Source organism: Sander lucioperca, chromosome 22 (assembly GCF_008315115.2).
Source record: "Sander lucioperca isolate FBNREF2018 chromosome 22, SLUC_FBN_1.2, whole genome shotgun sequence".
NCBI lineage: Eukaryota > Metazoa > Chordata > Actinopteri > Perciformes > Percidae > Sander > Sander lucioperca.
Genome location: NC_050194.1, coordinates 35,001 through 50,868, shown reverse-complemented (window position 1 = coordinate 50,868; position 15,868 = coordinate 35,001). Strand labels below are relative to the sequence as shown.

Here is a 15,868-nt window from a genome sequence, read left to right as displayed (position 1 = left end):
AGTGTGTCGAAAAAAGTAATAAAAAGTCATAGCATAACAAGTCGAAAAAAAGTAATAAAAAGTTATAGTATAGTATGTTAAAAAATGTATAGTGTAGTATGTCGATAAAAGTCACAGCATAGCAAGTCGAAAAATGTATAAACTGTCATTGTATAGTATGTTAAAAAAGTGATAAAAAGTCATGGTAAAGAATGTCGAAAAAAGTAATAAAAAGTCATGGTAAAGTATGTCGAAAAAAGTGATAAAAAATCATAGTATATATAGTATGTCGAAAAAAGTGATAAAAAAGTCAGAGTAAAGTATGTCGAAAAAAAGGTCATAGCATAGCAAGTCGAAAAAAAGTAATAAAAAGTCATAGTATAGTATGTCAAAAAAGTGATAGTATAGTTTGTCGAAAAAAGTGATTAAAAAAAGTCATAGTATAGTATGTCGAAAAAAGTCATACTATAGCTTGTCGAAATAGGTGATGAAGAGTTATAGTATAATATGATGAAAAATTGATCAAACGTAATAGTATATTATGAGGAAAAAAGTGTTAAAAAAGTCATAGTATAGTATGTCGAAAAAAGTGATTAAAAAAAGTCATAGTATAGTATGTCGAAAAAAATGACAAAAAAGTCATAGTGCAGCACATCGAAAAATTATAAAAAGTCATAGTATAGTATGTCGAAAAAAGTGATAAAAAGTCATAGTATAGTATGATGAAAAAAGTCATAAAAAAGTCATAGTATAGTATGTCGAAAAAAATGACAAAAAAGTCATAGTGCAGCACATCGAAAAATTATAAAAAGTCATAGTATGTCGAAAAAAATGACAAAAAAGTCATAGTGCAGCACATCGAAAAATTATAAAAAAGTATAGTATAGTATGTCGAAAAAAGTGGTAAAAAGTCATAGTACAGTATGTCGAAAAAAGTAATAAAATATAATAGTATAGTATTTCGAAAAAAGTGATAAAAAGTCATAGTATAGTATGATGAAAAAAGTAATAAAAAGTCATAGTATAGTATGTCAAAAAAGTGATAGTATAGTTTGTCGAAAAAAGTGATTAAAAAAAGTCATAGTATAGTATGTCGAAAAAAGTCATAGCATAGCAAGTCGAAAAATTTATAAACTGTCATTGTATAGTTCGTTGAAAAAAATCATAGTATAGTATGTCAAAAAAAGGTCACACTATATAGTAAGTCGAAAAAAGTGATAAAAAGTCATAGTATGTTAAAAAAAAAAGATAAAACAGTCATAATATAGTATGTCGAAAAAAGTGATCAAAAAGTCATAGTATAGTATGTCGAAAAAAGTCATAGTATAGTATGCCGAAAAAAGATATTAAAAAGTCATAGAATAGTGTCGAAAAAAGTAATAAAAAAAAGTCAGTGTGTCAAAAAAAGCTATAGTATAGCATGTTGAAAAAAATGAAAAAGTCATAGTATAGCAGGTCGAAAAAGCATATGAAAAAATCATAGTATAGTGTGCTGAAAAAAGTAATAAAAACGTCATAGCATAGCAAGTTGAAAAAATTGATGGAATGTAATTGTATAGTGATGAAAAAGTCATTGTGTAGTATGTCGAAAAAATTGATACTATAGTATGTCGAAAAAAGTGATAAAAAGTCATAGTATAGTATGTTGAAAAAGTGATTAAAAAAGTCATAATAAAATTATATATATAATATAGTATGTTGAAAAAAATGATAAAAAGTTCATAGTACAGCATGTCGAAAAAAGAGATAAAAAAGACATAGTATAGTATGCCGAAAAAACATTGATTTAAAAGTAATAGTATAGTTTTTCGAAAAAAGTCATAGTATGTGATGTTGAAAAAAAAGTCATAGTATAGCATGTTGAAATAGGTGATGAAGAGTTATAGTATAATATGATGAAAAAAGTGATAAGTCATAGTATAGTATGTCGAAATAAGTCATAGTATAGTATGCCGAAAAAAGTGATAAAAAAGTCATCTTATAGTATGCCGGAAAAAGATATTAAAAAGCCATAGTAAAGTATGTCGAAAAAAGTGATAAAAAGTCATAGTATAGTATGTCGACAAAAATCATAGTATAGTATGTCGAAATAAGTCATAGTATAGTATGCCGAAAAAAGTGATAAAAAAGTCATCTTATAGTATGCCGGAAAAAGATATTAAAAAGCCATAGTAAAGTATGTCGAAAAAAGTGATAAAAAGTCATAGTATAGTATGTCGACAAAAATCATAGTATAGCAAATCAAAAAAAGTGATAAAAAAGTCATAGTACAGTAAGATGAAAAACGTGATAAAAAAGTCATAGTACAGTATGTCGAAACATCACATACTCCAGTCCATCTGTATAGCAGGAGAACTAATGTTTTGTAGCTACTTGAATCTGTCTTTAAGCTTTATTTAGCGCTCCCTACTGTACAGTAGGGAGCGCTAAATAAAGCTTATTTTACAATTGTTTTGCAGTGATTAAGTTCTAAAGCACAAATAAGTACCCATCAATTACTTCTCAGATGATTTTGTGCAGACAAATTTATTTCAGCAGCTGTAAAAAGAAGAAGTTTACTCTAGTATCGATTTCTGACTATTTGAAGACGAGAGGAGAACATTTGTCTTTGTTTGATTTCATTAAAAGTGAAGTTGGGCTTTGCTGTTGGCTTCACGACTCCGTTTTTTTTTTCAGAGCGACAACATACCCTTCTTTAACTCGTTGACTCCTGTGTTATTTCTACCCTATTGTCCCAGCCCATAATTACACATGTATGAATTGTATCCTTACAGGAAGCTAAGGATGAGGCTTGTTTTTGAGCCACTGTATGTTAAACAGAAAACTAGGGATGGACCTAGTTTTTCAAATGAAAGTGCTTATAATTCAATTCTTGTCAGGGTTTAGGCCTCATATGATGTTTTATCCTTATTCCAACACATTCTAAGACAATTCAAGGAAACCTTGACTTCTCTTCAGCACACTTGAGCTCATTTAAGTCCTTACCGTACAACTCCCATTTGAACTTCTTTCATTGCTTAGTCCAGGGGTCTTACACATTTTTTAGTCAAGGACCCCTTAACTGAAAGAGAGACGGAGCAGGGACCCCCTACTACATATATTGTATAAAATTAAGTTGCATATTAAACTGGGCCTACAATAAGGTGTAGGGTGGCCTAAAGCCTTTATACACACACACACACACACACACACACACACACACACACACACACACACACACACACACACACACACACACACACACACACACACACACACACACACACACACTGTCATTTCTGATATTCCAGTTGCTAGAAAGTGTATCCTTACAGGAATCTCAGGATGAGGCTTCTTTTTTCAAAATAAAAGCCCCCATACAGCCATTGTATGTTAACAGAAAACTACGGATGGACTTAGTTTTTCAAAGTGGTAATAGTTCAGCTCTTGTCAGAGCTTGGACCTCATCTTATGTTTTATCCTTATCCCCACAAAGACAATATAAGGACACCTTGACTTCTCTTCAGCACACTTAAGCTCATTTAAGTCCTTTCCGTAAAACTCCCATTTGAACTTCTTTCATTTGACATTTGACTTGACGTTCCACTTCTGGGATTGCTCCGGTGCCACAGGATATTCCGCCGGATGCATGTCTTGTCGCTGAGGTCTGTCACCTTCCTCTTTCATTGTGTTGGCGTTCTAAAACTTCAGTGGATTTCTGAGGACTATGGTTAACTGCTCCTCAGATCTCTGCAGGGTAAATCCAGACAACTAGCAAGACTATCTGTCCAATCTGAGTTTTCTTTTCACATAACGCGACAGCATCTAAAAGTGACATAAATACATAGATTCTCTCTCTCTCTCTCTCTCTCTCTCTCTCTCTCTATATATATATATATATATATATATATATATATATATATACATATATATATACATATACATACATACATAAACAGACACACCTGGGGCGAAGTTGGAAACCAGAATCAGCTTTAAATACAGTCCTAATCTAGTCCTCACTAACACGGGCCCAATTATAGTAACTACATGAAAACTTCACTGTTGTTGCATGAAATGTCAATTGTGTTTAGCCTACATCATCAGTTTCTATCATGTTAAATAAGAGGCTAAGCCAGCCTGGTGGCCAAGCTGCAGACAGATGCTCCTCAACAGTGTGCTCCCCAGCAGTCAGCTCCCCCTGCTGTTCATAAGGGGCCTATGCACCCCTTTCGTTTCAGACCCTCCCACCAGCCTTTGGGCCACGCCTCCTCATTTACATTGACATGTGTCAAGTCCAAATGAAAAGCCAATGTAAATGGAAATTCAAAAGCCAAATATTAAACCCAAATGAAAATCCAATGTTAAATTGAAATCGAAAAGCCAAATATTAAATCCAAATGAAAAGCCAATGTTAAATTGAAATTCAAAAGCCAAATATTAAATCCAAATGGAAAAGCCAATGTTAAATTGAAATTCAAAAGCCAAATATTAAATCCAAATGGAAAAGCCAAATGGAAAATTTAAAAAAAAAATAATATTTTCAATTTGATCAATGGAAAATTTAAAAAAATAATGATATTTTTTATTTGATCTGGCTTCGTTTTCTCTTTGGACTTTCAATTTGAATTATGAATAAATATTTCCTCCATAATATTTGTCTGAAATGTAGCGGAGTGGCATGAAAAGAAAAGAGAAGTACCTCAAATTTGTACTTAAGTACAGTACCTGAGTAAATGTACTTAGTTACATTCCTCCAGTGTCCAGAGATGGCAAAAGTACTCAAGTAGAAGTACAGATATTTGTGTTAAAAAATACAAGCCTGTAACAAAGTACAGGCTTGGAAATGTACTTAAAGTATAAAAGTAAAAGTAGCCTTGCGAATGACAACCATTTTTATGCAAAGCTACCTGGACCATACAAATGTTACTAGAGTGCAAGCTGATAAACGTCAGTGGACATGGAGAAAAGGCTCTTTATATACCATTGCCTACATTTTAAATGGATGTCTGCCAACAGGCCTAAAACATCACATATATGATTATTGTGACAGACTGGGACTCCAGGTTAATAAGATCCTGACTGAGTTGCAAGATATGAATTCAATTGTGATTCCGTGAAAATTCACAGATCCAGTTTCTCTTTTTAATCTTCCCCTTAACATTTAAAGGAATTTACATGTATGTGTGTGTGCTCAAATATGGCTTCTGGAAAGAAAATAAAGGATAAAATATGCTGAATCTCTGGGATCTCCGTTTTCTTCATTTTCAATCATGTCGCCGTCTTTACTATGTGCTAACGTTACCGCCATCAAGCCGCAATGATTTGCTGCGAACAAATGCCGCCAAATCTGTCGAGTCATCTTGTAGTGGTACGTCAAGTCCAACATATATTCCCATCCAATTAGATTGAATTCAGTATTGACGCGAAAAATAACGGTAACTCCACTGAAATTATTTGAAACTAAAGTAACGAGCAGATTTTGTAAAGTGTAAGGAATAAAAGTAAAAAGTTGGCACAAAAAGAAATAGTAAAGTAAAAATATCAAAAACATCTACTTGAGTACAGTAACAAAGTATTTGTACTTCATTACTTCCCATCTCTGCCAGTGTCAGTATCACACATTGTATAGTTCTATTGCATCTTTATTTTCCTCAAATGCAGCAGTACCCCCTGGTTGGTTTATATGCAGTGGTGTAAATCAGTGATTCCAAAACAGGGGTACTTGGAAAGATTGTAGAGTAGCTCAAAAAAATAGAAATGACTCAAATATATCCACATACTAACACTACGTTAACTAACAACACCATAACTAAATGTTGCAGTTATGTGTTAAGTTAAACTGGTAGCTAAAAGAAAAAAAAAAAACATTAGAAATATTTAGCTAAAAGTAACATTAACAGAGAAGTTGTTGAAATACTCAGCTTCACACTCCGTGGTAGGCTAGTAGAGCACGGCTGACCAATTGTATGAAAAACTTCAAATAAAGTCTTATGATTTTATACATTTGGCAGATAAATTGGGATTCGATGAAGGGGTGTGTGAGTTTCTCACAGGGGGCTGTGGGGGGGGGGGGGAGACCTCCGACCAGAAAGGTTGGGAACCAATGTAAAAATACTTTCACATTTTTGTGCCACCCCTTTGCCAGCCGCAACATTAAAGTGATACACTAATGCATTCTGCATGAGTACTTGCCAATACTTACTTAAAACCTGCAGATGTAACAGATCTACACTTTACTTCTACTTAAGATCTCAGTAGTACCACTGCACACATTTTATTGGTCGGTAATTTTTTATGCTGGCTGTGACGAGATCCCTTCTCAGTTTTTATGCTCCACATATCTGGAACAAACTCCCAGAAAACTGCAGGTCTGCCGCAACTCAGTTTTTTCAAATCCAGGCTTTCTTTAAATAATTGTTAATTTACAAGTCCTCTGGGAGACCGATTTGGAACTTGAGTTGAAACAAAACATAAGTCCTCTGGGATGCCCGAGTTGGACTCGGTTAACTTTTACTGCACACAAAAAAAAATTAAAAACATTATGCTCCCTTCAATCCTGCCTGGCATCTGATATGAACCACCATACATGTATCATTAATTAGTCCCTTCCACTGGAGTTCAGCAGGTCACATAGGATCATAGGTACATTAAAGCTGTGTGTAATCTGAGCAATGAAAGAAGAGGCCGTGGGTATTGTGTGCATTTTATTGGAAAGCAGATCACCATTAACAAAACCGACAGCCAAAGTCATTAACTGTACATGTAAGGATTGATGGAATGTTTCCTTAAGGAATGAATTCAGACTAGACATACATCTCTGCAGGGACCAGATCCAAGTACAGTATGATGAGTAGGGGGCAGAGGGAATGTGAGGACAGAGGCATGAAGAACTTCAGTTCTTCTCCTCTAGGCTATGGACAAAAAAAGAGGGAATCTGAGGCGAATGTTTTACTGGTCTCCAACCAGTCCAAGGACTGCTGCAGCACCCAGAGTGCTCAGTAGAGCCAGCTGGCGGCACAGCTCGTGTAGTGGACCAGCTCGTCATCTTTAAACCACAGGGATATCTCCTTGTTGGCACTCTCGACGGAGTCACTGCCATGGATGATGTTCCTGTTAAAAAGGACAAAGCAAAGCGTGAGGAATGAATATAACGCATCCGAGAGAATTTGGTCCAAAGAAACAAACTTAACATCCCACAAAGTTATGTCTGGGCTACCATTGAACACACTGTTGATATTTAGGGCTCCTCTGAGCCCAACAAAAACACTCACTTGCTGACGTCGATGCAAAAGTCTCCTCTGATGGTCCCGGGCTTGGAATCAGCAGGGTTGGTCTCACCCAGCATCACCCTGCCGGTCTTCACCACACCTTTGCCCTCCCACACCTGGAATACATAAGAGGGATGAAGCCAGCTGCTTCGTTAGCTCTTCCCCAGCACTTAAGGAACACATTTCTCCAAACAGCTGACAAATTACGGGTATTATTTTCTACAACAGCAAAAGCAGGTTTAATGTTCCATAAATTGTCTCCTGGGCTTTGGTTAAAAAAAAAACACCAGTCTTGTACCCCCTTCTAGAGTTTAGATTCTCTGCCCGAGCCAACATTTTACACCGCTATGGCCGGGCCCTTAAACAAGCATTTGTGTTTATTTGTCATTACTTTATTAGCCTTATTCGGTGGGGAGCAAGCTATGGCTCTCTAGCTTCTTCCATAGCTCTGGGTGTATGTCCTGACCTGAGTTGAGTGTGAGGTAAACTGTGCTACATTGCATCTCCCCCCCCTCTGCAGCACTGTTGTCGACCAATTAGGTGATCAAGACAAGAAAGTCTCCTCTATGGTTCCAGGGCTTTGATTATGTTGCTGCCTTGATCTGTTACCCACACTATTCAGCTGAGGGAGCAGCTAGGGTCGAGTTTTTTTTTTTTTAATTTATTTTTTTTATATATAAACACTTCATTTGTGATCCATTCCATTCTGAATAAACAAACCGCGCAGTTTACTTGCTATGTCCTTGTTGCATTATTCATTAAGAATTCTAAACAGATTTCTGTAGTTCAAACAACTCTAGTCGAGAACGTCAGTTATAACGGACCACGTATTAAAAATACTGGTTTAAAACGTGCACGGGCTTCATTTTTTTGGGCCGATCTAAGCTTTACCCCCTTCACACCGAGGGCTTGACCGACTCGGCATCACGATCCGGGTCGAGCGGTCGCACACAGGGCCATTTCAGTGTGAATTGTACACAACCAGGGTCTCCAACAAACTGGGCTGGACAAACTGTGCAATTAGTTTGAAATGGGGGACCAGAGTCGGCACAGGTTGCTGCGCACTTTGAAATAAAGGAACAGATTTTTTTCCTCCAATTCACGGGTCTGTCTCGCTCTCTCTTCACATGAGCTCGCAACATCTCTGCAGCAGTTCAAACTCCAGCTGGACTGGAGTTCGCAAAGTCAGCCGTTTACTGAAAGAGTGTAAACCCCGCCCATTTTCAGCATGTGAGGGTTCTGGTACGTGTCGTTGCTGGGTTGTGACCATGTCGGATCTGAAGGTCCTAACCCGCGTTAACTGGCTCGGTTTGAATTAAGAAAAGGGTGCGAAATAAGAATAGACCTTTTTCACGGCAGACATGTTGACATGTCATAGTAGGAAAAGCACAGGTGTATTCAAAACCATTAACGATGGCTGCATTCCACTTAGGAGAGGTCCTGGTATTGTTCATGCTGACTCACTGAAATAGCTTACTGGGACACTTGATGGAACTGAGCCATCGTTAAGGTTATCAATTTCAGCTGTGCTTTTCCTACTACGACAAGTCAAAATGTCTGCTGTAAAAAAGGTCCATTTATGCAATCGGTTGTCTCTTCTTACCATGGCAACAACTGGACCAGAGGACATGTATTTCATGAGGGTAGGAAAGAACGGCCGGTCCTTCAGGTCGAGGTAGTGCTGCGTCAGGAGGTCCTCAGAGGCCTGCAGCAGGGAGACAGCGTGGGCAGACATTAAACACTGGACATATGAAACCATTTCACATTCTATACCAATTATTGGTCCATATTGTAAAATTTAACAGCAAATCCTGACCCCATGCTACCGTCAACAGAACTCCCTGCGAGTTCAACACAGTTTAAAATGGGGGGGTGGGGGCACTGGCATCCGATCAGTACACTGCGGCAGCTGCCCTGATAAGTGTCAGAATGTAGACCGGTCGCCGATGGGTGAATCCCTGCCTATACCATTAGGGAGAGGAGGGCTCCATATTCAATAAAAACCCACAGCCCCCAGAGCCGTCAGGCCTTTACTGGCTACAGCGATGCTACAGCCTTGTGATGCATTCAATAACCTTACAGTCTGTCTACATCTGTTTTATTTAAAAAAAAAAAAAAAAAAACTGAAACACATTACTCTGTCCACTATATTACAGTACCAAAACCCTAGATTTTCATGTGCAATTTATATAATAAAAGATTAATACTTGGCATCCGTGTATCGACAAAAGTATTGCTATACTTTTGTAATCGATTTCCCCTCCACCCCTACTGTTTGTTTACAGTTAGAATGACACCCTTGGTCACATGGTCAATCCATTCTACTCCAAGGCTAAACTCTAGTCCCTCAAGTTGAGTAAGTAGAAACCCTGATCCGACACAGCACGACAAAAAACAGGTACACATCCAACTACTCAAAGTCAAATCTGACCAATTCAGTATGCGAGTCATTTTAGTGAAGCGCTTTCTGTTCTGATGTCAGTCAATAAGTGAGGACATTTATATTAACTCATAAAAATAAACTCGCTGCTCTACATTGAATAATCAGTGCAGTTTCTCAGGCAGTGCTCCTCTGCCAGACTGTACTTGGCTCCCTTTCTCATTTCACTTCCGACTTCTCCACTAACACTGGGATCTAACTTCAGCAATTAGGGTTAATCTACTTTACCTCCATTATACAACATTTTTTGAATGCGTTCTCACATAACGCAGGTTTATAAATGAACCACACTTCATGGTAAGTGTTAGAGGATCAGGAGACCCTTACACTGTGCTAATCTATGCTGCAGTCAGGAATAGACACGCAGGTTAAGCTCACCGGAGATCTGTCAGTCGGCACACTCACACGATCATGTGCGTACACTGTAGATGGTTAAAAATACCACGGACTTATGAAAGCCGCCAATTTAAAACTCCTATCATAAAAAAGTTAAATCTAAGCCAAAGCCTTAAGAAAAATAAATCATTTACTTACATGTTGCATCTTCATGGCCACAAGTTTGAAGCCTTTGGTCTCAAACCTCTTGATGACCTCTCCAATGATGCCCCTCTGCACACCATCGGGCTTGATGGCAATGAATGTGCGCTCCTTCTGCTCGGCCATGATTCTACAACAAAAGCAGAAAAAGGAAAAAAAAAAACAGATGAAGGAAATACAAGTCTGCAGGAGGAACACAAGGCTGAAGAGTCACTCACGGCTCTTGGTCGCATTTGGCACAGTCATCAGTGGGGCGGGCTGTAGAGGCCCCCGACCCCATTGCACAGCGAACACATAGACGACACGCAGCTCTGGTCAGTGTGGATCTGACAGCCAGATCACCTAATCTGAACTACTGTGACTCTGGCTGCCAGCCCCGCCTACACAATGTAAAGACTTATCCTCACCTATGGTGCACTGGACCGACTCCACTGTCAGTTTCATCAAGTCAAGAGACTAGAATGTAAGGCAACGCCACTACCCATTCCATATACATTTACTGTGAATAGAGCTGTAACAATTGCACATTTTGCTGTACAATTAATTATCCCAGAAATAATTGCAATTCAGATGATTGTCTGTCAAATTTCAAAAATATTTTTTTAAAGAAATTAAGTTTTGAATAAACCATGCCTCTTCATTATCATAAAACATGTTTTGTCACTGTATCCCCTTATCATTTATGTTATGGACTTGTATAGGGTCAAATGCAAACAACTGAAATATATAGTCTGACCAATTATCACGTATAATTACAATTTGGCATATAGTATAGCATGTCAAAAAGAGTGATAAAAGTCAAGTCGTAGCATAATGTCAAAAAAGTCATAGTTTAGCATGTTGAAAAAAGTGATAAAAATTCATAGTTTGTAATTTTTTATTATTTTTCTAAACAAAAAACAATTACCAGTCCACACCTTATGACCTTAACTACGTAACAATTGTTACAGGTCTAACTGAAGTTTCCCATATTGTAATTTTGTACCAATTATAGGCGATAGTGCTTAGTAGGTACACAAACTTCCAATCAATCGCTGGTGAACTGCAGAAAGTCTAGAGTTAAAACGATAAGTCAATTATTTGATCAGTCAGTTGACTGAAACTTAACATCAGCAACTTTAAGAGGGGAAAAAGCCAAACACTCATTGGTTAGAGTTGCTAAAATCTGAGCATTTAAGGTTCTTTTTCATAGGCTTGTTTTTAACTGCTGGTCTAACCAAACAAGCAGTTTCAAGTCCTCTACTTGAGATCTGGGAAATTATAGGGTGTAACATTTTACAGACTAAATTATAAAAAGGAACATATAGAAGATTAATGAAAATATTGATAGTAGCAGCCACTCTTCGTGCAGAGTAAGCAGATATAGCCAAGTGTGATCTCGTCTACAGGCAAGCACACAAAACATTAGAATTAAATAATTTTACTTTTGATACAATTACATTGTTCTTTCTAGAGAACTTGATTTGTCATTTTGTGCAGCTAAGGGGAGCATTAACTAAAGTTATTCCCACAAAGGAATACAAAAATTAAGCCCTTACACTACAGATTAACATGAAAATAAACCTTGGCAGAATTATAGACACTGGCAGAGGCATCATTGTTACTGAAGATCGAATCTCAAAAGACCAATAAAGTCTGAATATGACAAAGCCCCAGAAAGAGTAGACAAAAGTTAGGGTTGGGTTTCCAACAATACCGGTGTAGCATCGAGTTCTGGTCCCTCTCTGAATCATACCCGACGCTACGCTGATTGTAACAGGAGGGAAACCGACTGACACATCACCGCCTTTCTGATGCAGGTCAAATCATGTCACTGCCCACAGCTATTGCACACCAACTGGTAACGTTATTCCAAATCACAGTCACACCTGCAGCAGGCTAACGTAACGTTAAACACACACGGCCTACAATACACCAATGCACGACTACTATGATCTTGCACTTTAAGGAAGTGCGCTTTTTAATGGCTGACACGTAAAGTTAGGTCTACCTCCTTCCTTGGAACAAAAGGTTCCATACAGACACGTCTGCAAAACCGGCCTACATAAAAGAAGGCATGTCTAACGGACTGCTGCATCACGAGCATTAGCACAACTCCTTTGAATGACTGTTAGGAGCAACTAACGTTACTGTACAACAATTATGACAGAAACGTTAGCTAATTGCTACAGTTGACATTTACTCAAATAAGTTGGGTGTAACGTTAATGCTACTAGTCGCTTGGCCAAATTGAGGCATAGCGACATTAGCATAGCATGTAGTGTCATAATATTCATTCATCAGAAAATCGGTGCCTGTCTGAAAGGCATTTGACTGCACGTGAGCACGTTCCTCAGACAGCTCAGTGAAGTTAATGACGTTTTGGTCTGCGGCCGGCTGCACTTGACAGCCGGTCTTCAACCCGGATTACAATAACTCTTGCCAAAGAAGAGTTCCACCCTGCTGAGCGACCCCTCGTTACTGCCGAAGTAGTTCATTAATTTTGCCACAGAGTGTAACTGTTCCTCCCTGTTCTGAGGGGATAGCAGCACAGGCCTAGGCCTCACACACAGCCGCATGGTCTTTTGTTCGCGTTGCTGCACTGACTTGCCAAGTCTGGGTAGCGGCGCAGCCTCAATCTGCCAGGACTGCAGCACCAATACACCGTTACCCCGTTATAGCGTCAGTTAACATAACGTTAACGTAACTACTGAAATCACAGCATTACCGAGAAGTTTCAATGTATCTGACATAGCTTTCCGTTAGACCACACATGCTGGAAAATACCGACTTCTGAAAACTAACTTGAACGTTAGCTTCAAACTCGGGCGTTTAAACAACAGGGGTAATTAGACATAGGCCTATATTAATATAGACGTAAAATATACACGTAAAAAAAGGAATAGTATGCTCACATTATAAAGCTCGGTTGAGTGGTGGATTTCCGGTAGCTGTTGCTCTGGTTGACGTGGGAGAAGACCGACAGAGTTTGCGCCGCCGCCTTTTATCCTTGGAGGCGGAGACTGGCGCTACGGCAAGACACTGGAGCCAAAAATAAAGAGCAGTTTAGTCCCACCCTACAGCAAAGATTATTGCCTACAGCATCGGTATAGAGTCCGCAGCGCTGTAGAGAAAGGTCTGGCAATGCGAGAGCAGCGAGACTGCACCATATGAGTCCCAAACTTTAGTTCTCGTGTCGCGAGAATATCTGTAGCCTAATGCTGCAGTGCTGCCTATTACAGTCAATTGTTTAAAGACATTTTCTGACAGGCTACAAAACACAGAAATCCAAAAACACACACACAAAATGCAAAACTCAACAAATGGTACATGATGTGCTCAATGTAAAACAAAAGTTTGAATGCCTTATCAGGAGACTTATGCCTTTTGCTTGTTCAGTGTCACACTTGCTACATAGGCTACTGTATGTACAGCATACCACTATTCCTTCATATACTCTGATCTTAAGTATTGCATATTTAGTAGATTTAGTTTTCCTCCCTATATTTTTGTATATATTTTTTTATTGCCTATATCTATATCAGTCTATCAATCAACCTACTCCGTCTCCTACTTATGGTGCGTTGAAATCAACTCAGACGTGTAGTAAGTGTGGGGGACAGAGGGCACCGTCATGTAAAGTGTGGGGGGCATGTTCTCTGCATACCCGGTGTCCGCTACGCCCTTGCCCCCAATGACATTGATTCTCAATCCTACATCCTGTCCTCTGCACATTCTATATATCCTGAACTTTTGCTCATCCCTCGACATTTGCACATCTTGCACTAATCCATACAGCCTCTTTTTATGTTAAATAGTTATATGTATGTGGCAGGCCTATTTGTTTCTGTATTTATTGTTTGTTTATTTCTTATTAATGTTTAATATGTTTATGTATGCACCAACAACCAAGGCAAATTCCTCATAATTGCTACTTTTCCCTTCTTTTTCTGATTCTTTGTCTTTCTCTTCCCCGTCCTCCTCCTTTTACTCTCGCTCTTCTTGCTATGCCTCTCTCCTATGTTGGCATCCATTGCACTAAAACAGAAGAGCTCAGCTGTGGCCCTTTTATCGCTAAAGCTCTGATTGCTACTTGAACAATTGTGCATCATTGTGTTTGCCCATGTGAGGAGTCTGAGTGGATAGGGGAACATCTGAGTTTAGCATTTTGAATAGCAGTCTGTTCCCCGTGAACACAGGAGATGTTATTCATGAAGATCAAGCCACATGTAGAGAATTGTGTGGAGTGTTTTAACCGTTGTGTGTCATTCAGGTCTGTGGGACCCGTTTTCAGTGTTTGCTAAAAGAAAAATTATGCTATTTATTATTTCTTCTAACTCAGACTCATTGGCTTTGGCTCATTTTCTGTGAAGATAACATAAAAAATAACTTTTTCAATGACTGCACATGGTACACCCCCCCTACACATAACTATTACATATGAGGTGTTCATGTCTACTGGACCCGAGTGTATTTAATTGTCGGTGCTATGAAACTATGTTGTCTTTCTGCACCTGCTATTCCCACACAAAGTTACAAAATGGTTACATTTCAAGCACTTTCACCTGTTCTGATTAAGGTCTATGAAATAAGCACCAATAATGATCAAAAATCTTGTTTCTATTTCTTTTACCTTTTTTTTTTATAATTGATTTTCCTTGTTTTCTCTCAAAAAAGAAAATTATCATATGATCATGAATTTAATCTCACAGGGGGGTAAATGGCAAATATGAACCATAAATTATCTGTTAAGTATTTTTACGTAAATTGTTATGGCTGTATTGATTTAAAAGCCTAATAATGTGGTGGGAACATGTAACAAAACTATGAACACCACAAGGGTTAAAGGAATTGTGGATTTAGAACTGCAGTCTGAGTGTAAAGTAGGAAGTGTGCTTTTATTTTAGCAGAATTGGTTCAGGGGGTTGGTACATGTACTTTTGTTTGCGCTCAAATGACCATCCTTAAGGTTTGCACCATATACTGTATAGTTTGTAAATGGGCAAACAGGCCTTCATGTTCTCTGTCCCGCAATTTTAAACCACTTGCAGACAGGTGTGCCGCTAGATAGGCTGATCCCAATTAGGGCATTTAAAAATGTAGGCTTTGGAGGCTTATTGGAATTAATTGCTTCCTTACCCTAGGCTCAGGTTAGCCTTGCACCAGCTGTTATTGTTTTAGACTACTGGGGTACTTCCTTTGACACACTGAGCTTCTCTCTCCCCTCACTCTCCATCTGTGTGCATCCATGTCCCAGAAATGCTTGTTACTAACTTAGCTCTGGGGAGCTTATTCGCCGGAGTCCTTATGTTTTATTCGGCCAGCAGTTTTCCTCGGATTACGGTGGCACCTAAATCATGGTTGGAGCTGTCGCCGTGGTCCTGCTCCGCACCTTGCTATGCCCTGCTACACCCTTCTATGCTCTGCAGTGCCCTGCTATGCCCTGCTACGCCCTGCTACGTCCTGCTACGTCCTGCTAAGCCCTGCTACGTCCTACTCAGCCCAGTCTCATGGCAGTTCGTGAAATGGTCACGTTATTGAATCTATTGATTTGTGTACTGAACACGTTAATGTCGTTATTTTCGTGTGGTAAGTAATGTATTTCAATGGGAAGCATATTTCGTGATCAAGAACGATTACGGTAGCGAGTAGTATTGATAAGGCGAAAATCCGTGCAGGGAGG

At 38.6% G+C, this 15,868-nt stretch overlaps 1 protein-coding gene and 1 long non-coding RNA gene across 3 annotated transcripts; one reads left to right on the top strand and one right to left on the bottom strand.

The window, feature by feature from the left end:
- The first annotated feature begins 500 nt into the window (after positions 1–500).
- LOC118494262 lies at positions 501–2,065 on the top strand. The gene is made up of 2 exons (XR_004896380.1): positions 501–543; positions 2,024–2,065. It is a non-coding gene; the product is annotated as an uncharacterized LOC118494262 (long non-coding RNA).
- A 4,587-nt stretch (positions 2,066–6,652) lies between these two features.
- LOC118494278 (nucleoside diphosphate kinase A1-like) lies at positions 6,653–13,280 on the bottom strand. 2 transcript variants are annotated; one of them, XM_035997770.1, is made up of 5 exons: positions 13,101–13,280; positions 10,204–10,336; positions 8,833–8,934; positions 7,233–7,345; positions 6,653–7,071 (listed from the first exon to the last, which is right to left on the bottom strand). In XM_035997770.1, exons 2-5 carry the CDS (start codon positions 10,330–10,332, stop codon positions 6,957–6,959), a joined length of 459 nt encoding a protein of 152 aa, XP_035853663.1. In that variant the 5' UTR covers positions 10,333–10,336; positions 13,101–13,280; the 3' UTR covers positions 6,653–6,956. The 2 variants fall into 2 exon arrangements, with proteins under 2 accessions (XP_035853663.1, XP_035853662.1); XM_035997769.1 differs by lacking the exon at positions 13,101–13,280 and adding an exon at positions 10,425–10,534.
- Between the last annotated feature and the right edge of the window lie 2,588 nt (positions 13,281–15,868).